Here is an 18,346-nt window from a genome sequence, read left to right as displayed (position 1 = left end):
CGAAAATTTAGCACTGACGAGGACATTGACAGGAAATACGGATTGGTTTCTTGTTATAACTTTCACAAAAAGTATCATTTATAAACATGGATAAAAATAGATAGAATCAGAAGAAGTCAAAAAATAAAAAATAAAAAAACACTGAGTAGACTACGGTACAAGCTTCATAATATATTCCTACGATTCAAAAAGCTAGTTATCCGCTAAAACCCCTGTATTCTTCTTTTTATTTTTTGTTTGCGCAAAAAGGAAAAAAAAAGGCGAATGACATCCTTTGTAGTGCAACAGTGCTTAACATCTGAGACATGTTAATACCGCATTCCGAGTCAAGGGACTGCCGATTACATTTCATCATCACTACACACACACACACAGACATACTAAATATTAGAATGATTATGTTAAGGAGATGGCGCATACGTATATTCGAGTTGTATTAGCTTTACCACATATGCGTGTTATGTCCTCTTTGTAATTCAAGTGTGAGGGTGGCGAATTATAATATGTGGTAAATATTTGTATCATATATATTTGTGTTTTTATAAGTTTCAATTTTATTTATGTTTCTATTTTTGGTTAATTTGTGCTTACATCACCAGTACTATCCTTTACTGTTTTCCTGTTTGAACATTTTGTGTTTGCATCTGAAATTCACAAACAAGTTATAATCTGTATTAAAAAACTGTGTTCTTTACATTACCTTTTGTTTTATTCTTTTTTTTTTTTCCTTTTCCGAAGCTTCATGTAATGATGCAAAATAGAAATAATTTGATTCTATTATTCTTAGGAAGAGTGTAATATCGTAGGTTTGTGATAATTTATATGTTAAGCAATATTCTGTCCAAATTATGTAGGAGGATATATATATATATATTATTTGTATTGTGACATATGGAATCCTGAAAGCATATGAAAGAAATTGCAGTAATTCTCTGTGAATTATATATGGATGTAAAGGCATGAAAGGAGACCGTATGAGGAAAATTGGGAACTTATGGATTATAAGTACCATCACATTTCTTTGCATTTCCACCATGTGCTGAATTATACAGAAATGTTTCTTTTAATTACTGCTGAACTGCAAATATAGTGAAGGAAATATCTCAAAGATATTGTCCCAATGATTTGTTTGTTTGTTTATTTGTGGAAAATAGTTTCGTAATGATGTATTTGGCAAATTAAAAACTTTATGGATGATTAGTGTACACACTGCTGCACAAGAAACTGAATGCAGAAGTAAATAAAATTATTTTTATTTTGTGAACGATATTGAGGAATCTTATATGTGGAATACTTCCAGTATGAGAGAATAAGAAAATATGTAAAAATGCAAAATGACTTACAGTTGTATTGTAAAGAATAATGAATAATACTCATGAGTTACAGTAACACAAGAAATAAAATAAGGCAGACACTTCTGATATTAAATTGCAACATGCGTAGTAACACTTTACCAATATGGCTTCATATACCTCACGTAGTTTATGTATATATTTCAAAAATGGAAACCCGTTGCTATCATTTTCAGATACTCAATATTTATGCGGGATTATTTCCTATCGGCAACAACGAGTTTATGTTTGCAGCTATGAAGTTTGGGTGAATGAATTGCACTCATCTGTCAGTAAATGAATTCGGATGTTATTTTTATGTTTTATTTTTAATTGCATGCAGCTGTCGCTTTGTGTTATGAATTCTCGAGCATGTCAAAGTTATCATCAGTAACTTCTTTCATGCATATAAAAGTGTAATTAGGCATTGGAAATGTAATTGATGGTAGCAAACAGTCATTTAATACCTTTTTTTTTTGAAAATGTTATATGAGTTACACTTCCTTTAAATTGTACTGCATGCAATGCCCATCGTAACATATGTATGGAATTATGTGAATTATTATTTGAAACCATTTGGAAACTTAATGGAGAAGGAAGGGAATGTTGATAGAATAATATTATTGATATTTTGAATTATTTTATCTTCCATAACTATTGTGTTTAGGCAATTCATTTCTACTATGACTTACTGTTACATATCCACATGCAGGTGTATAATGTAATTATATCCCTTCCTTTCTATAATGTGTAATTGTTTTTATTTGTAATCCGCCAACTATTGAATATTTAGAAGGAAAGTACGAGACGTGTTTCATTTTATTATCTGTCAGCTCACTCTCATTCTCTTTATTACCTTTATTTGTTATATTATTTCAAGTTGTTTAGATGTGTTGTTTTATTTTTTTGTTATTCCAATAACTTTGTGTATGTGAGCAATAGGAAACTTACAATGATGATACAATAAGTGTGGACACGTACTGAAAAGGAATTGTCTCATTACATATTTAATTTGTGTAAATGAAAGGAGGGAAAATAAAAGATATGTTATAATAATCTTTCATGGTTTCCTCAATTAATTGTGTTAATTTTATTCCAATTATTTTTCATATGTTGTATCATCACCATCATGGAAGATGTGTGAATGAATGAAACAATGATGACACATAAGATTCATATGAATGTGTGTCGCTGAATTAGTTGTTGACAGTTGTGAACAGTGAGTAGGCAAGTAATTCAATTTTATTTCTACTGATGGTGAAAGAATGTTTTTGTTTATTATGAAAGTAAACGGAAATACTCTCTGGTTATCTGATGCAAAAAGACTATCAGTTTTTTTTACCTGTCCTACAGACATTATTTAATATTCTCCTTCGGAAGTAAGTGAATACACGGGGGAGGGGATAGGTGATTTATATTTTCAATGAGTTTATCAATGAAACTGAATATTATGAATTGTAAAAATGGAGAGGATATACAAAGAAGCATTTTTACAGTTGTGCAGTTGTGTGTGTATATGTATGTGTTGTGCCGATACTCTTTTTCTTCGTTTCATTAATATCCATAAAATTTTTTGTTTATTGTTTTACTTGATTTTAATTAATAGAATTTGACTCTCTTTAAATATTGATTATATATACGAAGTGTTTACGCAGGTATATGAGGCAGTAATATTTTTTGTTTCCATATTATATATGGTTTAAAAAGAATGATACAGGAATATATTACATTTAGCACATGATAATGAAGCAAGGGAAATATTTATTTACAGCTGCCATATTTTGGAATTGTTCCTCTCAATACCAAATACATTATGATATCATATTATACAAACTATAGTGAATAAACATTATCTTGCTCTATCACATTTGATATTATGTTACACTGTTCACCCGCTATTGTTTTCTTATCTATTATTTTACTTCAGTTATTTATAATTTCAGAGAAAAAAGAAAAGGAAAGGAAGTTAAGTTAATAATATTAAGAGAGTTATGTCAAGAGCAAATAGTCCCGCAGCTCCACAAGGAAATAATGAAAATCAACAAGTGGCAGATAATTTTGAAGGGCCCATGAGGAGGCCACGGGATGAAAATGTACCGCCGCCTCCTCCTCCTCCTGCTGCTGCTGCTCAGCCTCCACAAATCCGCCAGGGAAATGAAGGGGGGCCCAATTGGACAATGAATAGTAAGGTGAGGGATGTGCTGCTGGAAGATGCGCTGCTGCAACGGTATGAGGGTTTGCGTAAAATGACAGTGAACGACTTTATTCAGGAGTTCGTTGGCGGGACTTTTGCGGTGGCTGAGGCAGAAAATGTTAGGATGCCTATTTTTGTTAAGAATCCCAGAAGATATATTGTTGATGCCGAGATTCTTGAGGATATACAAGGCACTAATGAGTTTAAAACAGTGAAGACAGCTATTGATCTGTCTGAGAAGGTAGACTACCTTGACGAAAAGGAAATTTACTATCTCCGGCAGTGGGAAAGGAGGGGGACAGTGGAAATAAGGGAATTTGTTGGTCCCGTGGCGAGGGGAAGGTTGGATGGAGCACTGGAGGTCGCCAAGGAAGTATGGGAGAGAGCTGCCCAAACAGCCGGTGGTGCCGAACTCCCAGATGTTTATGATTCCATATATAATGCAAAATGGAGTTATGTGATGTCGGGTTATAATACAGAGCGACTTGGCATGAAAGTGTTCGATGGAAGGCCACCGCACATGTGGACGAAGGAGGAGGTTGATGTCAGTCACACTCCGGAAACTATGAAGGAACCACTTCCCCGTCACGGTAACTTGGAGATTGCTGTGCTTACATCTCAAATGGGTTGGCCGTGCACGTTTTTCCTGTCGGACATAGTGGATTATGATATTAATCACAAGAAGGGAGTGGATCACGTTTTTAACGATGACGTTTATATCCGTAGGGAAGCACTGAGGGTGTGGCATAAGGTTGAGGAACGGCTTAACCAGTGGCTTATGGGCAAGCTGAATATCGACCGGGCATCCAATGTTCTTGTTGGTACACCTGGTATTGGTAAATCGTTTTCCGTGGGATCCTTTTTGTTATACACCCTGGCGATGCCGGCCACCTCAACGTGGTGCCAGGGTCCAGTACCCCGTATCATCGGGGGAAGCCAAGAGCCAGCAGCGTTCCTTTCATGGGGAACACTGCTGTGCTCCGGCTACGGCATCATACAGCACAGGGATCAGCAGCGTCTTGCTGGGACACCGTTTTTCATTTGTCGGTCCCTGGGCACGTGCCAGCGTGCCATCAGCAGTATCATCCGCACTAAGATGCTGCTGTCCGGTGATGTGGAAGAGAATCCCGGCCCGTCGTTGCGCGGGATGCAGTGGAACTGCGCCGGGCTATCTCAAGGAAAGAGATTAGCACTCCACAAAACCCTTGTTGATGAGCGGATCGCCTTTTGTCTGTTGAGCGAGACAAGGATGACGCCTGGAGAGGCGGCTTGCTTTAGCGTTGCTGGCTACCAACATCACGGAATAGCTCGTAACTGCAAAGGAGGTGGTGTATCAATACTAGTGAGGGAGGACCTACCAGTCGAGACCGGTATGGCCGTTATTGGTCGCATTGAACAAGTGCATGCAACAATTCACCTTGCACGTGGAACGGCGCTGACTGTCACGTCGGCATACATCCCACCAAAACACACCTTCACGGCAACTGACCTAGATACGCTTCTGACGACTGACGGTGCCCAGCTCATCGGTGCAGACGCTAACGCACACGCGTTGGCATGGGATCGCGCGAGCCCACCAAATACCAAGGGTGAAACCCTCACACAGTGGTGCATTGACAACCAGTTTCTGGTCTGCAACACTGGTGAGTGCACCAGGTACGCGTGCCACCACGGGGAGTCCACCCCTGATGTGACACTGTCAAGGAATTGCACAGTGTACACGTGGACATCGCTGTATTCTCCCGATAGCGATCACCATCACATATTTTTCGACGTTATCGTTGGAGACGACACAGATGCACTGAGTTGCCCGCGGCTTCGAAAGCCCATGTACGCATGGCTAAAAGCTAACTGGAGGAATTTCCGTCTCAAGGTTGACGAGCTCTGCAGGAAAATTGGTAGAGAGAAGAACGTCAACACCCTGGAACAGAAATTGAGCTCCGCCATCCGCATTGGACACCTGCGCTCGCGAAACTCGATGAAGAGATCGCTGGATGCGGACCCTCCCGCCGAAGGGAAAAGTTGGTAGCCACGCGTAAGCAGATCCTGGACCGTACCACAAAGAAGAGATGGAGCACGCTATGCTCCAGACTTGCGGTGTCAGACCGCTGCAGTTGGCACATTGTCAAGAAGGTATATGCGCCACGACCACTAACCACACCGGCTGTACTTGTTGATAACGCGGCCATCACGGACTACTGTCAAGCTGAGAGGTTCAGTAAACTGTACTCGTCCCGCGCAAGAAGGCACCCCGACTCACACCCACCGGCACCAATAAAGACGATAGCGAGTGAGTTCAGTCCCATCACGATGGCTGAACTACGGAGATCGATCAAACTGCTACCGAGTGGATCCGCAGCCGGACCTGATTGCTTATACAACGAGGCACTGCAACATCTCTGTAGAACAGCGCTGAATGTTGTTCTGAGGCTATTCAATGAGAGCCTACGAACGGGAGTCGTGCCGCCTGCATGGAAGACTGGTGTTATCATCCCCATCCTGAAGGCCGGAAAAAAGGCGGAGGACCTCGATTCTTACAGGCCTGTGACGCTCACGAGCTGTCTCTGCAAAGTCATGGAGCGCATAATTGCCGCGAGACTTAGAGACACTGTTGAGTCCCAGCTGACGCCGCAGCAATCAGGCTTTCGCCCCGGATGCTCAACGCTCGAACAACTCCTGCACGTCCGCGCTGCCCTCTGCCGTCCCACGCACCAATATCGTACGGGTGCTGTATTCGTTGACTACGAGAAGGCATTTGATACAGTAGACCACGACAAAATTGCGAGGGAAATGCACAGAATGAAGGTATCACCCCACATTGTGAAGTGGTGCGTATCATTTCTGAGTAACCGAACTGGCAGAGTGAGATTCAAGGAGAAGCTTTCCAGAAGCAGAACATTTGAGCGAGGAGTGCCACAAGGAACTGTCCTTGGCCCAATCATGTTCATTATTGTCATGAACTCGTTGAGCCAACGCCTTGCAGAGGTGCCGTTACTGCAGCACGGATTCTTTGCAGACGACCTAACGCTACTTGCGAGGCACACAGAGAGGGATGTCATCAACCACGCACTACAGTGCGGTCTAAACGTGGTGTTACAGTGGTCAAAAGAGTACTTCATGTCTGTCAACGTAGCGAAAACAAAGTGCACACTCTTCGGGTGTATAGAGCGCCACCCCCTTACATTACAACTGGACGGTGAAAGAATAGGAGCTGACAGGACACCGAAGCTTCTAGGAGTAACATTCCAGTGTCTGCAGGGGATGGCAACACATGCGGCCGAAACGAGACGCAAGATGGACTTCCGACTACTGCAGATAGCAGCCATCTCAGCTTCTACATGGGGGCCAAGACGACAAGTACTGAGAGCTTTTTATCTAGCACTCGTACAGGCACACACCATGTATGGCATTGAGGTATGGTACTGGGACGCTTCGGAACGAAGTCGCGACCTCCTTGCATCAGCACAACACAAAGCCAGTCGCATCATAGCCGGCATACCGCATGGGACGCGCAAAGAGGACTCTCTGCTGGAAGCAAACCTCCTGCCACTCAAGACGACCACTCTTGTGCGCAGCATGAAATTCATGCTGATGTGTGAGTCACGAGGCGGATGTTTGCGGCGCAGTGCTGAAGAAGTATACCACAGCAAACACCCAGTCAGAGCCCTACATTCCCGTATCATGCGGTCCTACCCCCACCTCCGCATTGAGCCACGCGAGCACCCACTAGAGACATCGACGCTCCGCCACAGCTGCCGACCGATATTTCACACGCAGATAAAGCCTGTGTGCGCTGATGACCCTGACGATGTCAAAAGGGAGGCTTCCGAAAAGTGGATTGAACGGCATTTTGCACGGAGGGGGAAGGAGCCACCGCGGCGAGAGCACTACGAATTGTGGACTGATGGATCCGTGTCCCTCGGTGAGAAGTCCGGAGCAGCTGCCCTGCTCTACAGAAACAACACGCTGATTTGCGCACCTAAGACAGGAGCAGGGGAACTCTCATGCAGTTACAGAGCGGAATGCGTAGCATTAGAGATAGGACTGCAACGGCTGCTGAAATGGCTTCCGGCATACAGAACCACACCGAGCAGGTTATCCATCTTCTCTGACTCGCTGTCAATGTTAACAGCACTGCAGACAGGCCCCCTAGCCGTAACGGACCCAATTCTAAGACGACTATGGAGGCTTCTGCTTCAAGTTCAGAGAAGGAAGATACGTATCCGACTGCAATTTGTGTTTGGCCATTGTGGCGTGAAACGGAATGAGGTTTGCGATGACATGGCCAAAAAGGCCGCAGATTTACCACAGTTGCGAGACACATGGATCCCCGACATCATTGCTTATGCGAAGCGAGTGCTTAGGTCGGAAGAAGTCCATGAGAACACTCATAGGTTTGGTATCACGGGCAACCACTTTCCAACAAAACATAAGGAAGAACTGACGAGGGAAGAAGAAACGGCACTGGCACGCTTTCGGGTTGGGTCTTCAAGGCACTATGGATGGATGTTGCGAAAGATCAACCCGAGTGTGCCTCCACAGTGCCGATGGTGCAACCCGCAACATGCAGAGATAGGGCCAACAATACAAACGGCCCCAACTGTTGCGACACGCACTCTTCAAAGAACCTCCGAACCGACCAAATGTACGGAATGTGATGCCACATACCAATGCCGCTCGAGTGCTGCAACGCATATGGTAAACAAACATGGCTTTGTGCGAGCTGATGCCCTCCGGAGGATCAAATACGGCGATGCAACACCTGCAGTGGATATCCCCCCGGAGCCCCCTCCAGTGGTGGCGATCGTTCCCCTACCATCGAGCACACGAGTCCCGATGAGACCGCAGGTGCTTCATTGTACCATCTGTGCCTCCAAATTCGCAGTGCCAGGCAGACTACTACACCACCTTAGAACAATACATGGCATAGGCAGCGGCAGTTGCCGCGTGAAAAGGGGGCGAGAGAACGAGGACTCAGTGCAAGGAGATGGTAAAGCCCCAGCAGCGCCAGCCTCTCAGGATACACGGAAGCTGCCGTTTCAATGTGACCTGTGCGAGGCGAGCTTCGGTACACGTTCTTCCCTGACACTACACAAGAAATTCAAACATAAAAGCATAGTGACGGAGGACGGTACCGTGGTGTTGGTGCAATTCCCTCGTAAGCGTGCCCGTGAGGGAAACGTTGACGTCCCGGGGAAGGGCGAGGTGCAGTGCGGTGTGTGCCAAAAAGTGCTCAGTTGCAGGGACTCCCTCATCCGACACTGTAAGGCTTTCCACAAAGGTGAGGTAGTCGAGCTTAAATGCAGCAAAAGCACAAAATTGTGTGCCACTGATTCCCCGCATACAAACACATCCATGTTGGTGTGCCCGACATGCGGAAGGCAGTGTGCTAGCAAAACTGGCCTCACCCTACATCAAAAGAAGATGCACGGTATGAAGGTAGAGCGCGCTGTTACCAGCCAACGCGGCGACTGCGAAGAAACGTCGCTGCACTTGATGAGCTGTCCCGGTTTGAAGGAGTTACGTGTCAGGTTTGCGGTAGAAGGTGAGTGTGTGCAGGATGTATGTTTCTCCAAAAGGCTGGCGCAGTTTCTCATTGCGGTTGAACGGAGCCGGCCGCAGGTGAAGTCCTCACCTAAGGTAACAGTCATACAACCCACTCTCCCTTCTGCAACTTCCCCCCTTATTGCCGAATGTGGAGCTAGCAGGAAAAGCATCGGACGCAGGAATAGTCCAGACACCCTTAGAGACAGAGGGGGTATGCAATCAACAAGCAACAGAAACAGAAAGAGGAGAAGAGAATAATAAACGAATAACAAAAATCAAAACAAAAGGATTGCTAATTGACATCTTTGGGAGAGTCCGGGGTGAGGGGGGCTTCTCGCCCCATCTGCTGTATTCCGTTCAACTGCGGAGCTACAACAAAAATTATAGAGAGTGTGTGTGTTAGGATGAATGAAAAAGGGAGACTCTGCCACAGTCGCCAGACCGATAGCATCTCAGGGCTCTACGGTGATGGCTGATGGCCGCGCCAGTTGGGAGAAACTCTCACGAAGGCACGAAGAAAATTCTAAAAAAAAAAAAAAAATTTTGTTATACACCCTGGCGATGCCGGCCACCTCAACGTGGTGCCAGGGTCCAGTACCCCGTATCATCGGGGGAAGCCAAGAGCCAGCAGCGTTCCTTTCATGGGGAACACTGCTGTGCTCCGGCTACGGCATCATACAGCACAGGGATCAGCAGCGTCTTGCTGGGACACCGTTTTTCATTTTTCTGTCACTGGGCACGTGCCAGCGTGCCATCAGCAGTATATCATCCGCACTAAGATGCTGCTGTCCGGTGATGTGGACCTCCGAAAAAAAAAGGATTGCCAATTGGCATCTTTGGGAGAGTCCAGGGTGGGAGGCTTCTCGCCCCATCTGCTGTATTCCGTTCATATGCGGAAATACAACAAAAATTATAGAGGGTGTGTTAGGATGAATGAAAAAGGGAGACTCTGCCACAGTCGCCAGACCGATAGCATCTCAGGGCTCTACGGTGATGGCTGATGGCCGCGCCAGTGAGGGGAAACTCCCACGAAGGCACGAAGACAACTTTTAAAAAAAAAAAAAGTGAATGTACAACGAATCGCACACTCAAAATAATGACTTTCCATCAAATAAATAGTGAACTGGACACCTCGGCTTCTTGCACAGAAACCTTCATACAATCGTATCTGTGCGCACCTTATGTAACAAATGGTAGAGAAAAATTAGGAGAATACATGAAAAGGTGAAAGGGGCGTCGACGATTAAGAAAAAAAAATATTTCGGGCACATCACTCAGTGTAAAATATTAAACACAATATGTGACATCCATCTGGTAGAAATGAAAACCGTAAACGACACGCTCTGTAGGAAATTACGGTTAGGCAGCTAAGTATTAATATCTGATGTAAACAATGTTGCAATGTTTTCATTAACACATATGTGCTTCTACAAAAAATGCATATCGTATCTAATGTTAACATCGTTAAGTAATAAAAAAAACGAATTAAAGTAACCAAATTTTAAAAAGGGATCATACGCTCGTTGTTAACTGTGCTTACTGCCGAGAGGTTAATTTTGATAGAGTCCACAACCCTCCTAACACAGAGTTATACCGTGACATCACCTGCCGTGATTATTTGTTTCCACACTCTTTTGTTGATGTTTTCCCCGTTTACTCTTCTCCTTCCTCTCTTTTATTGATTTCCCACAGCCGCTCTTTCATGATTTACATCCATGTCGGTTACTTCCCCTCCCCGCAATATTTTCAATAGCTAACATAGCGACGGTATTAACATTAAATTGCACAAGGTAATGTTTCATACTGTTGGCCCAAAATAAATGAACATATTTGCGATCTTCCTCACTTCATTTGCCCGCTGTATCGTTGCACAATTGTTGGCGTCTCATCTTTCTGACGGCAACATGCTGAGCACAAATAACTCCCCACCCAAATTCATTCATAAAATTTCTCAAAAACATATCCCTATTCGCATCACATGTTAGAAGGACAGGATTCTCGAGCATATTAAGGGCTGTTCCTGTTTTGTTATCATGTGATCCAGCAGTTTGGAATTGCAACATCACCACCGTTTATTTTTCGTTGATTTTCAACTTCGGTGGTTGTGTCGCAATCCACAACAAACAAGGTATCAAATAGTGGGAAAATGGGTGGGAACCCGTAAAGTTGCATGGTGTGTGGAGAGTTGATTGTTCCCTCATGGATATTTGGAAGGCGCTGTGCTTTACCGAAGTTCAGGAAAATATCGCTCAGGCGGTTCAACACGCTGACATCCTGCATCGTTTCCTGTTTCCACTCCGCGGTTGCGGGCAATGACCCTATCATGTCAATAAAAGGAAATAATACCCTGGGAAAATCGAAAGCACTTGCGGCATCACCTTCAAAACACAAGACAAAACTGATCTGTATATGAGTGACTCTCCTCACACAATGTTGTCGTGCAACGTCTCTGCGCGACTGGAAAGTTACCACCCTCAATGCGGATTCAAAGTGCAGCGTGCACACATACGTTTCGGAATCTCCTGTACGATAGATGCGACCAAGGTTGATGAATTTATGCAGCAGCAGTCTTCCAATCCATTTGCCATATGGGCGCAACGTTCCAAGATACAACACAGACATATATATATATATATATATGCATGCATGAACTCCTATAAAATATGCGGTAACAGGCAATACTCTGGCATCATGCTTTAGTTTGTGAAGGAGAATTTTTTTTTTTAGAATTTTCTTCGTGCCTTCGTGGGAGTTTCCCCTCACTGGCGCGGCCATCAGCCATCACCGTAGAGCCCTGAGATGCTATCGGTCTGGCGACTGTGGCAGAGTCTCCCTTTTTCATTCATCCTAACACACCCTCTATAATTTTTGTTGTATTTCCGCATATGAACGGAATACAGCAGATGGGGCGAGAAGCCTCCCACCCTGGACTCTCCCAAAGATGTCAATTAGCAATCCTTTTGTTTTGATTTTTGTTATTCGTTTATTATTCTCTCCCCCTCTTTCTGTTTCTGTTGCTTGTTGACAGCATACCTCCTCTGTCTCTGAGGGTGTCTGGACTATTCCTGCGTCCGGTGCTTTTCCTGCTAGCTCCACACTCGGCAATAAGGGGGGAAGTTGCAGAAGGAAGAGTGGGTTGTATGACTGTTACCTTAGGTGAGGACTTCACCTGCGGCCGGCTCCGTTCAACCGCAATGAGAAACTGCGCCAGCCTTTTGGAGAAACATACATCCTGCACACACTCACCTTCTACCGCAAACCTGACACGTAACTTCTTCAAACCGGGACAGCTCATCAAGTGCAGCGACGTTTCTTCGCAGTCGCCGCGTTGGCTGGTAACAGCGCGCTCTACCTTCATACCGTGCATCTTCTTTTGATGTAGGGTGAGGCCAGTTTTGCTAGCACACTGCCTTCCGCATGTCGGGCACACCAACATGGATGTGTTTGTATGGGGGGAATCAGTGGCACACAATTTTGTGCTTTTGCTGCATTTAAGCTCGACTACCTCACCTTTGTGGAAAGCCTTACAGTGTCGGATGAGGGAGTCCCTGCAACTGAGCACTTTTTGGCACACACCGCACTGCACCTCGCCTTTCCCCGGGACGTCAACGTTTCCCTCACGGGCACGCTTACGAGGGAATTGCACCACCACCACGGCACCGTCCTCAGTCACTATGCTTTTATGTTTGAATTTCTTGTGTAGTGACAGGGAAGAGCGTGTACCGAAGCTCGCCTCGCACAGGTCACATTGAAACGGCAGCTTCCGTGTATCCTGAGAGGCTGGCGCTGCTGGGGCTTTACCATCTCCTTGCACTGAGTCCTCGTTCTCTCGCCCCCTTTTCACGCGGCAACTGCCGCTGCCTATGCCATGTATTGTTCTAAGGTGGTGTAATAGTCGCCCTGGCACTGCGAATTTGGAGGCACAGAGGGTACAATGAAGCACCTGTGGTCTTATCGGGACTCGTGTGCTCGATGGTAGAGGAACGATCGCCACCACTGGAGGGGGCTCCGGGGGGATATCCACTGCAGGTGTTGCATCGCCGTATTTTATCCTCCGGAGGGCATCAGCTCGCACAAAGCCGTGTTTGTTTACCATATGCGTTACAGCACTCGAGCGGCATTGGTATGTGGCATCACATTCCGTACATTTGGTCGGTTCGGAGGTTCTCTGAAGAGTGCGTGTCGCAACAATTGGGGCCTTTTGTGTTTGTATTGTTGGCCCTATCGCTGCATGTTGCGGGTTACACCATCGACACTGTGGAGGCACACTCGGGTTGATCTTTCGCAACATCCATCCATAGTGTCTTGAAGACCCAACCCGAAAGCGTGCCAGTGCCGTTTCTTCTTCCCTCGTCAGTTCTTCCTTATGTTTTGTTGGAAAGTGGTTGCCCGTGATACCAAACCTATGAGTGTTCTCATGGACTTCTTCCGACCTAAGCACTCGCTTCGCATAAGCAATGATGTCGGGGATCCATGTGTCTCGCAACTGTGGTAAATCTGCGGCCTTTTTGGCCATTTCATCGCAAACCTCATTCCGTTTCACGCCACAATGGCCAAACACAAATTGCAGTCGGATACGCACCTTCCTTCTCTGAACTTGAAGCAGAAGCCTCCATAGTCGTCTCAGAATTGGGTCCGTTACGGCTAGGGGGCCTGTCTGCAGTGCTGTTAACATTGACAGCGAGTCAGAGAAGATGGACAACCTGCTCGGTGTGCTTCTGTATGCCGGAAGCCATTTCAGCAGCCGTTGCAGTCCTATCTCTAATGCTACGCATTCCGCTCTGTAACTGCATGAGAGTTCCCCTGCTCCAGTTTTGGGTGCGCAAATCAGCGTGTTGTTTCTATAGAGCAGGGCAGCTGCCCCGGTCTTCTCACCGAGGGACACGGATCCATCAGTCCACAATTCGTAGTGCTCTCGCCGCGGTGGCTCCTTCCCCCTCCGTGCAAAATGTCGTTCAATCCACTTTTCGGAAGCCTCCCTTTTGACATCGTCAGGGTCATCAGCGCACACAGGCTTTATCTGCGTGTGAAATATCGGTCGGCAGCTGTGGCGGAGCGTCGATGTCTCTAGTGGGTGCTCGCGTGGCTCAATGCGGAGGTGGGGGTAGGACCGCATGATGCGGGAATGTAAGACTCTGACTGGGTGTTTGCTGTGGTATACTTCTTCAGCACTGCGCCGCAAACATCCGCCTCGTGACTCACACATCAGCATGAATTTCATGCTGCGCACAAGAGTGGTCGTCTTGAGTGGCAGGAGGTTTGCTTCCAGCAGAGAGTCCTCTTTGCGCGTCCCATGCGGTATGCCGGCTATGATGCGACTGGCTTTGTGTTGTGCTGATGCAAGGAGGTCGCGACTTCGTTCCGAAGCGTCCCAGTACCATACCTCAATGCCATACATGGTGTGTGCCTGTACGAGTGCTAGATAAAAAGCTCTCAGTACTTGTCGTCTTGGCCTCCATGTAGAAGCTGAGATGGCCGCTATCTGCAGTAGTCGGAAGTCCATCTTGCGTCTCGTTTCGGCCGCATGTGTTGCCATCCCCTGCAGACACTGGAATGTTACTCCTAGAAGCTTCGGTGTCCTGTCAGCTCCTATTCTTTCGCCTTCCAGTTGTAATGTAAGGGGGTGGCGCTCTATACACCCGAAGAGTGTGCACTTTGTTTTCGCTACGTTGACAGACATGAAGTACTCTTTTGACCACTGTAACACCACGTTTAGGCCGCATTGTAGTGTGTGGTTGATGACATCCCTTTCTGTGTGCCTCGCAAGTAGCGTTAGGTCGTCTGCAAAGAATCCGTGCTGCAGTAACGGCACTTCTGCAAGGCGTTGGCTCAACGAGTTCATGACAATAATGAACATGATTGGGCCAAGGACAGTTCCTTGTGGCACTCCTCGCTCAAATGTTCTGCTTCTGGAAAGCTTCTCCTTGAATCTCACTCTGCCAGTTCGGTTACTCAGAAATGATACGCACCACTTCACAATGTGGGGTGATACCTTCATTCTGTGCATTTCCCTCGCAATTTTGTCGTGGTCTACTGTATCGAATGCCTTCTCGTAGTCAACGAATACAGCACCCGTACGAGATTGGTGCGTGGGACGGCAGAGGGCAGCGCGGACGTGCAGGAGTTGTTCGAGCGTTGAGCATCCGGGGCGAAAGCCTGATTGCTGCGGCGTCAGCTGGGACTCAACAGTGTCTCTAAGTCTCGCGGCAATTATGCGCTCCATGACTTTGCAGAGACAGCTCGTGAGCGTCACTGGCCTGTAAGAATCGAGGTCCTCCGCCTTTTTTCCGGCCTTCAGGATGGGGATGATAACACCAGTCTTCCATGCAGGCGGCACGACTCCCGTTCGTAGGCTCTCATTGAATAGCCACAGAACAACATTCAGCGCTGTTCTGCCGAGATGTTGTAGTGCCTCGTTGTATAAGCAATCAGGTCCGGCGGCGGATCCACTCGGTAGCAGTTTGATCGATCTCCGTAGTTCAGCCATCGTGATGGGACTGAACTCACTCGCTATCGTCTTTATTGGTGCCGGTGGGTGTGAGTCGGGGTGCCTTCTTGCGCGGGACGAGTACAGTTTACTGAACCTCTCAGCTTGACGGTAGTCCGTGATGGCCGCGTTATCTACAAGTACAGCCGGTGTGGTTAGTGGTCGTGGCGCATATACCTTCTTGACAATGTGCCAACTGCAGCGGTCTGACACCGCAAGTCTGGAGCATAGCGTGCTCCATCTCTTCTTTGTGGTACGGTCCAGGATCTGCTTACGCGTGGCTACCAACTTTTCCCTTCGGCGGGAGGGTCCGCATCCAGCGATCTCTTCATCGAGTTTCGCGAGCGCAGGTGTCCAATGCGGATGGCGGAGCTCAATTTCTGTTCCAGGGTGTTGACGTTCTTCTCTCTACCAATTTTCCTGCAGAGCTCGTCAACCTTGAGACGGAAATTCCTCCAGTTAGCTTTTAGCCATGCGTACATGGGCTTTCGAAGCCGCGGGCAACTCAGTGCATCTGTGTCGTCTCCAACGATAACGTCGAAAAATATGTGATGGTGATCGCTATCGGGAGAATACAGCGATGTCCACGTGTACACTGTGCAATTCCTTGACAGTGTCACATCAGGGGTGGACTCCCCGTGGTGGCACGCGTACCTGGTGCACTCACCAGTGTTGCAGACCAGAAACTGGTTGTCAATGCACCACTGTGTGAGGGTTTCACCCTTGGTATTTGGTGGGCTCGCGCGATCCCATGCCAACGCGTGTGCATTAGCGTCTGCACCGATGAGCTGGGCACCGTCAGTTGTCAGAAGCGTATCTATGTCAGTTGCCGTAAAGGTGTGTTTTGGTGGGATGTATGCCGACGTGACAGTCAGCGCCGTTCCACGTGCAAGGTGAATTGTTGCATGCACTTGTTCAATGCGACCAACAACGGCCATACCGGTCTCGACTGGTAGGTCCTCCCTCACTAGTATTGATACACCACCTCCTTTGCAGTTACGAGCTATTCCGCGATGTTGGTAACCAGCAACGCTAAAGCAAGCCGCCTCTCCAGGCGTCATCCTTGTCTCGCTCAACAGACAAAAGGCGATCCGCTCATCAACAAGGGTTTTGTGGAGTGCTAATCTCTTTCCTTGAGATAGCCCGGCGCAGTTCCACTGCATCCCGCGCAACGACGGGCCGGGATTCTCTTCCACATCACCGGACAGCAGCATCTTAGTGCGGATGATACTGCTGATGGCACGCTGGCACGTGCCCAGGGACCGACAAATGAAAAACGGTGTCCCAGCAAGACGCTGCTGATCCCTGTGCTGTATGATGCCGTAGCCGGAGCAAAGCAGTGTTCCCTATGGGAATAACGCTGCTGGCTCTTGGCTTCCCCCGATGATACGGGGTACCGGACCCTGGCACCACGTTGAGGCAGATTCATTCTTAGTGTAAGCTAAATACTCGCTGGCCGCGGGAATCGATTCCGGTACTATCTGCGACGACCAATCTACATAACCACTAAACCAGCGTAAGTCGAATATAATAGCCAGCACCAACTGATTTCCCAATACCTGCACTGCCGACGAGGACGCAAGGAATCTGTTTTTCGATCAGCTCTGACTCCAGCCACAAATCCAGCCTGTGCTTCACAAGATACCACACTCTCATTACCTCTCGACGAACGTACACATCCCGGTCAAACACGTAGTCTCCTGGTTCCTCCGCATCCTCTTGAATTGCATGTTCCGGAATGCTGAAAGAGTTATATGGCCAACTCTTCTGCGAGGTGAGCACAGCAATCTCTAAATTACCGTGACGAGGCAGTGGGTCGCACAAGTCATAAGGCGTGTGACTGACATTCACCTCCTCTTTTGTCCACAACTCGGGCTCGCCGTCACAATTACCCACCACCTTCATGCCAAGAGGTAAATCATTGTGACCCGACTCCACATAACCCCATGTCGCATTGTACATAGAATCATACACTCCTTTCAGTTCGGCACCACCAGCTGTTTGGTCAGCTCGTTTCCTTGCTTCTTTGGCAGTATCCAATGCTCCATCCAACATTCCCCTCGCCACGGGACCAACAAATTCCCTTATTTGCGCTGTTGCCCTCTCCTCCCATTGCTGCATGTCTTCAATTCCATTAGAGGCAAATAAATAACTGCTCTCGGTAATTGAAACTCGTCGGTATCCTCTATTTCTTCAAGAACATTAGCATTAATATATTTTCCCGGATTCTGAACAAACAAAAACATGGCCACATTCTCTGTGTTATACGTGTTTGAGATGTATTGATTCAAAATTTCATGCAGTTTCATTTCATCCAAACCCGCATAATCTTCCAGCAGCACATCCTCAATAGAACTGTTAATTGATCAAGTTGGCCCTTTTTCGCCTCCACGCAGTCAATTCAAAAAATATATTGCCGCATGCAACCTATTACTATGGAAACGCCTTATTGAATTCCACACTTCTGAAAACTTGCCCCCTGATTCTTCACAAGCTTGCGATAAAAGCATAAACAAAAATAGAATCAGAAACAGAGACAGAGACAGTTTACACTGTAGGAAAGGACATCACAGTGAGTCACTCATTCTAGGAAGATAATCACAAAAGCAAACACCCTCAAAAAGACAGCTCAGCGCCATAAAGCAGAACCTACTTACTACTAATAAGGAGTTGTGCCCCTTCCCTGCCAGTAAAGACACAACATTCCCCAACAAACACAGTGGAAGACCACAAGACTTATGACCCCTCCATACTAACCTAAACAAGACAGCGTGAATCACAATTGCA

The 18,346-nt window shown here is 46.6% G+C and overlaps 1 protein-coding gene across 1 annotated transcript, besides 17 other annotated features; it reads right to left on the bottom strand.

Moving 5' to 3' along the window:
- Positions 1 to 691: 691 nt before the first annotated feature.
- Positions 692 to 1,036, bottom strand: TB927.1.460 (hypothetical protein, unlikely; the record flags this gene model as incomplete). The annotated part of the gene is made up of 1 exon (XM_841314.1): positions 692 to 1,036. The coding sequence occupies one exon, from the start codon at positions 1,034 to 1,036 to the stop codon at positions 692 to 694; it is 345 nt and encodes a 114-aa protein (XP_846407.1).
- Positions 839 to 907: a sequence feature (2 probable transmembrane helices predicted for Tb927.1.460 by TMHMM2.0 at aa 7-29 and 44-66).
- Positions 950 to 1,018: a sequence feature (2 probable transmembrane helices predicted for Tb927.1.460 by TMHMM2.0 at aa 7-29 and 44-66).
- Positions 1,037 to 3,322: 2,286 nt separating the features above from the next.
- Positions 3,323 to 4,396: a sequence feature (RHS1f sequence at 5'-end of RHS1-ingi chimeric pseudogene).
- Positions 3,323 to 9,613, top strand: an mRNA.
- Positions 4,398 to 4,645: a repeat region (RIME-A).
- Positions 4,398 to 9,613: a repeat region (ingi element; part of RHS1-ingi chimera; ingi - one point mutation (pers. comm. F. Bringaud)).
- Positions 9,349 to 9,613: a repeat region (RIME-B).
- A 12-nt stretch (positions 9,614 to 9,625) lies between these two features.
- Positions 9,626 to 9,875: a repeat region (RIME-A).
- Positions 9,876 to 10,136: a repeat region (RIME-B).
- Positions 10,137 to 11,786: a sequence feature (RHS6 sequence at 3'-end of RHS2-ingi-RHS6 chimeric pseudogene).
- Positions 10,802 to 18,069, bottom strand: an mRNA.
- Positions 10,803 to 11,786: a sequence feature (RHS6 sequence at 3'-end of RHS2-ingi-RHS6 chimeric pseudogene).
- Positions 11,787 to 12,040: a repeat region (RIME-B).
- Positions 11,787 to 16,979: a repeat region (ingi element apparently inserted into a pseudogene for a retrotransposon hot spot protein, RHS2-e (an RHS2-RHS6 chimera); ingi truncated (5') (pers. comm. F. Bringaud)).
- Positions 16,750 to 16,979: a repeat region (RIME-A).
- Positions 16,905 to 16,916: a sequence feature (LFP+, was FLSW in original sequence).
- Positions 16,979 to 18,069: a sequence feature (RHS2 sequence at 5'-end of RHS2-ingi-RHS6 chimeric pseudogene).
- Positions 18,070 to 18,346: the final 277 nt, after the last annotated feature.

Source organism: Trypanosoma brucei, chromosome 1 (assembly GCF_000002445.2).
Source record: "Trypanosoma brucei brucei TREU927 chromosome 1, complete sequence".
In the NCBI taxonomy this organism is placed as follows: Eukaryota; Euglenozoa; class Kinetoplastea; order Trypanosomatida; family Trypanosomatidae; genus Trypanosoma; species Trypanosoma brucei.
The sequence above is the reverse complement of the archived record's forward strand: the minus strand, read 5'-3'. Positions and strand labels throughout refer to the sequence as shown.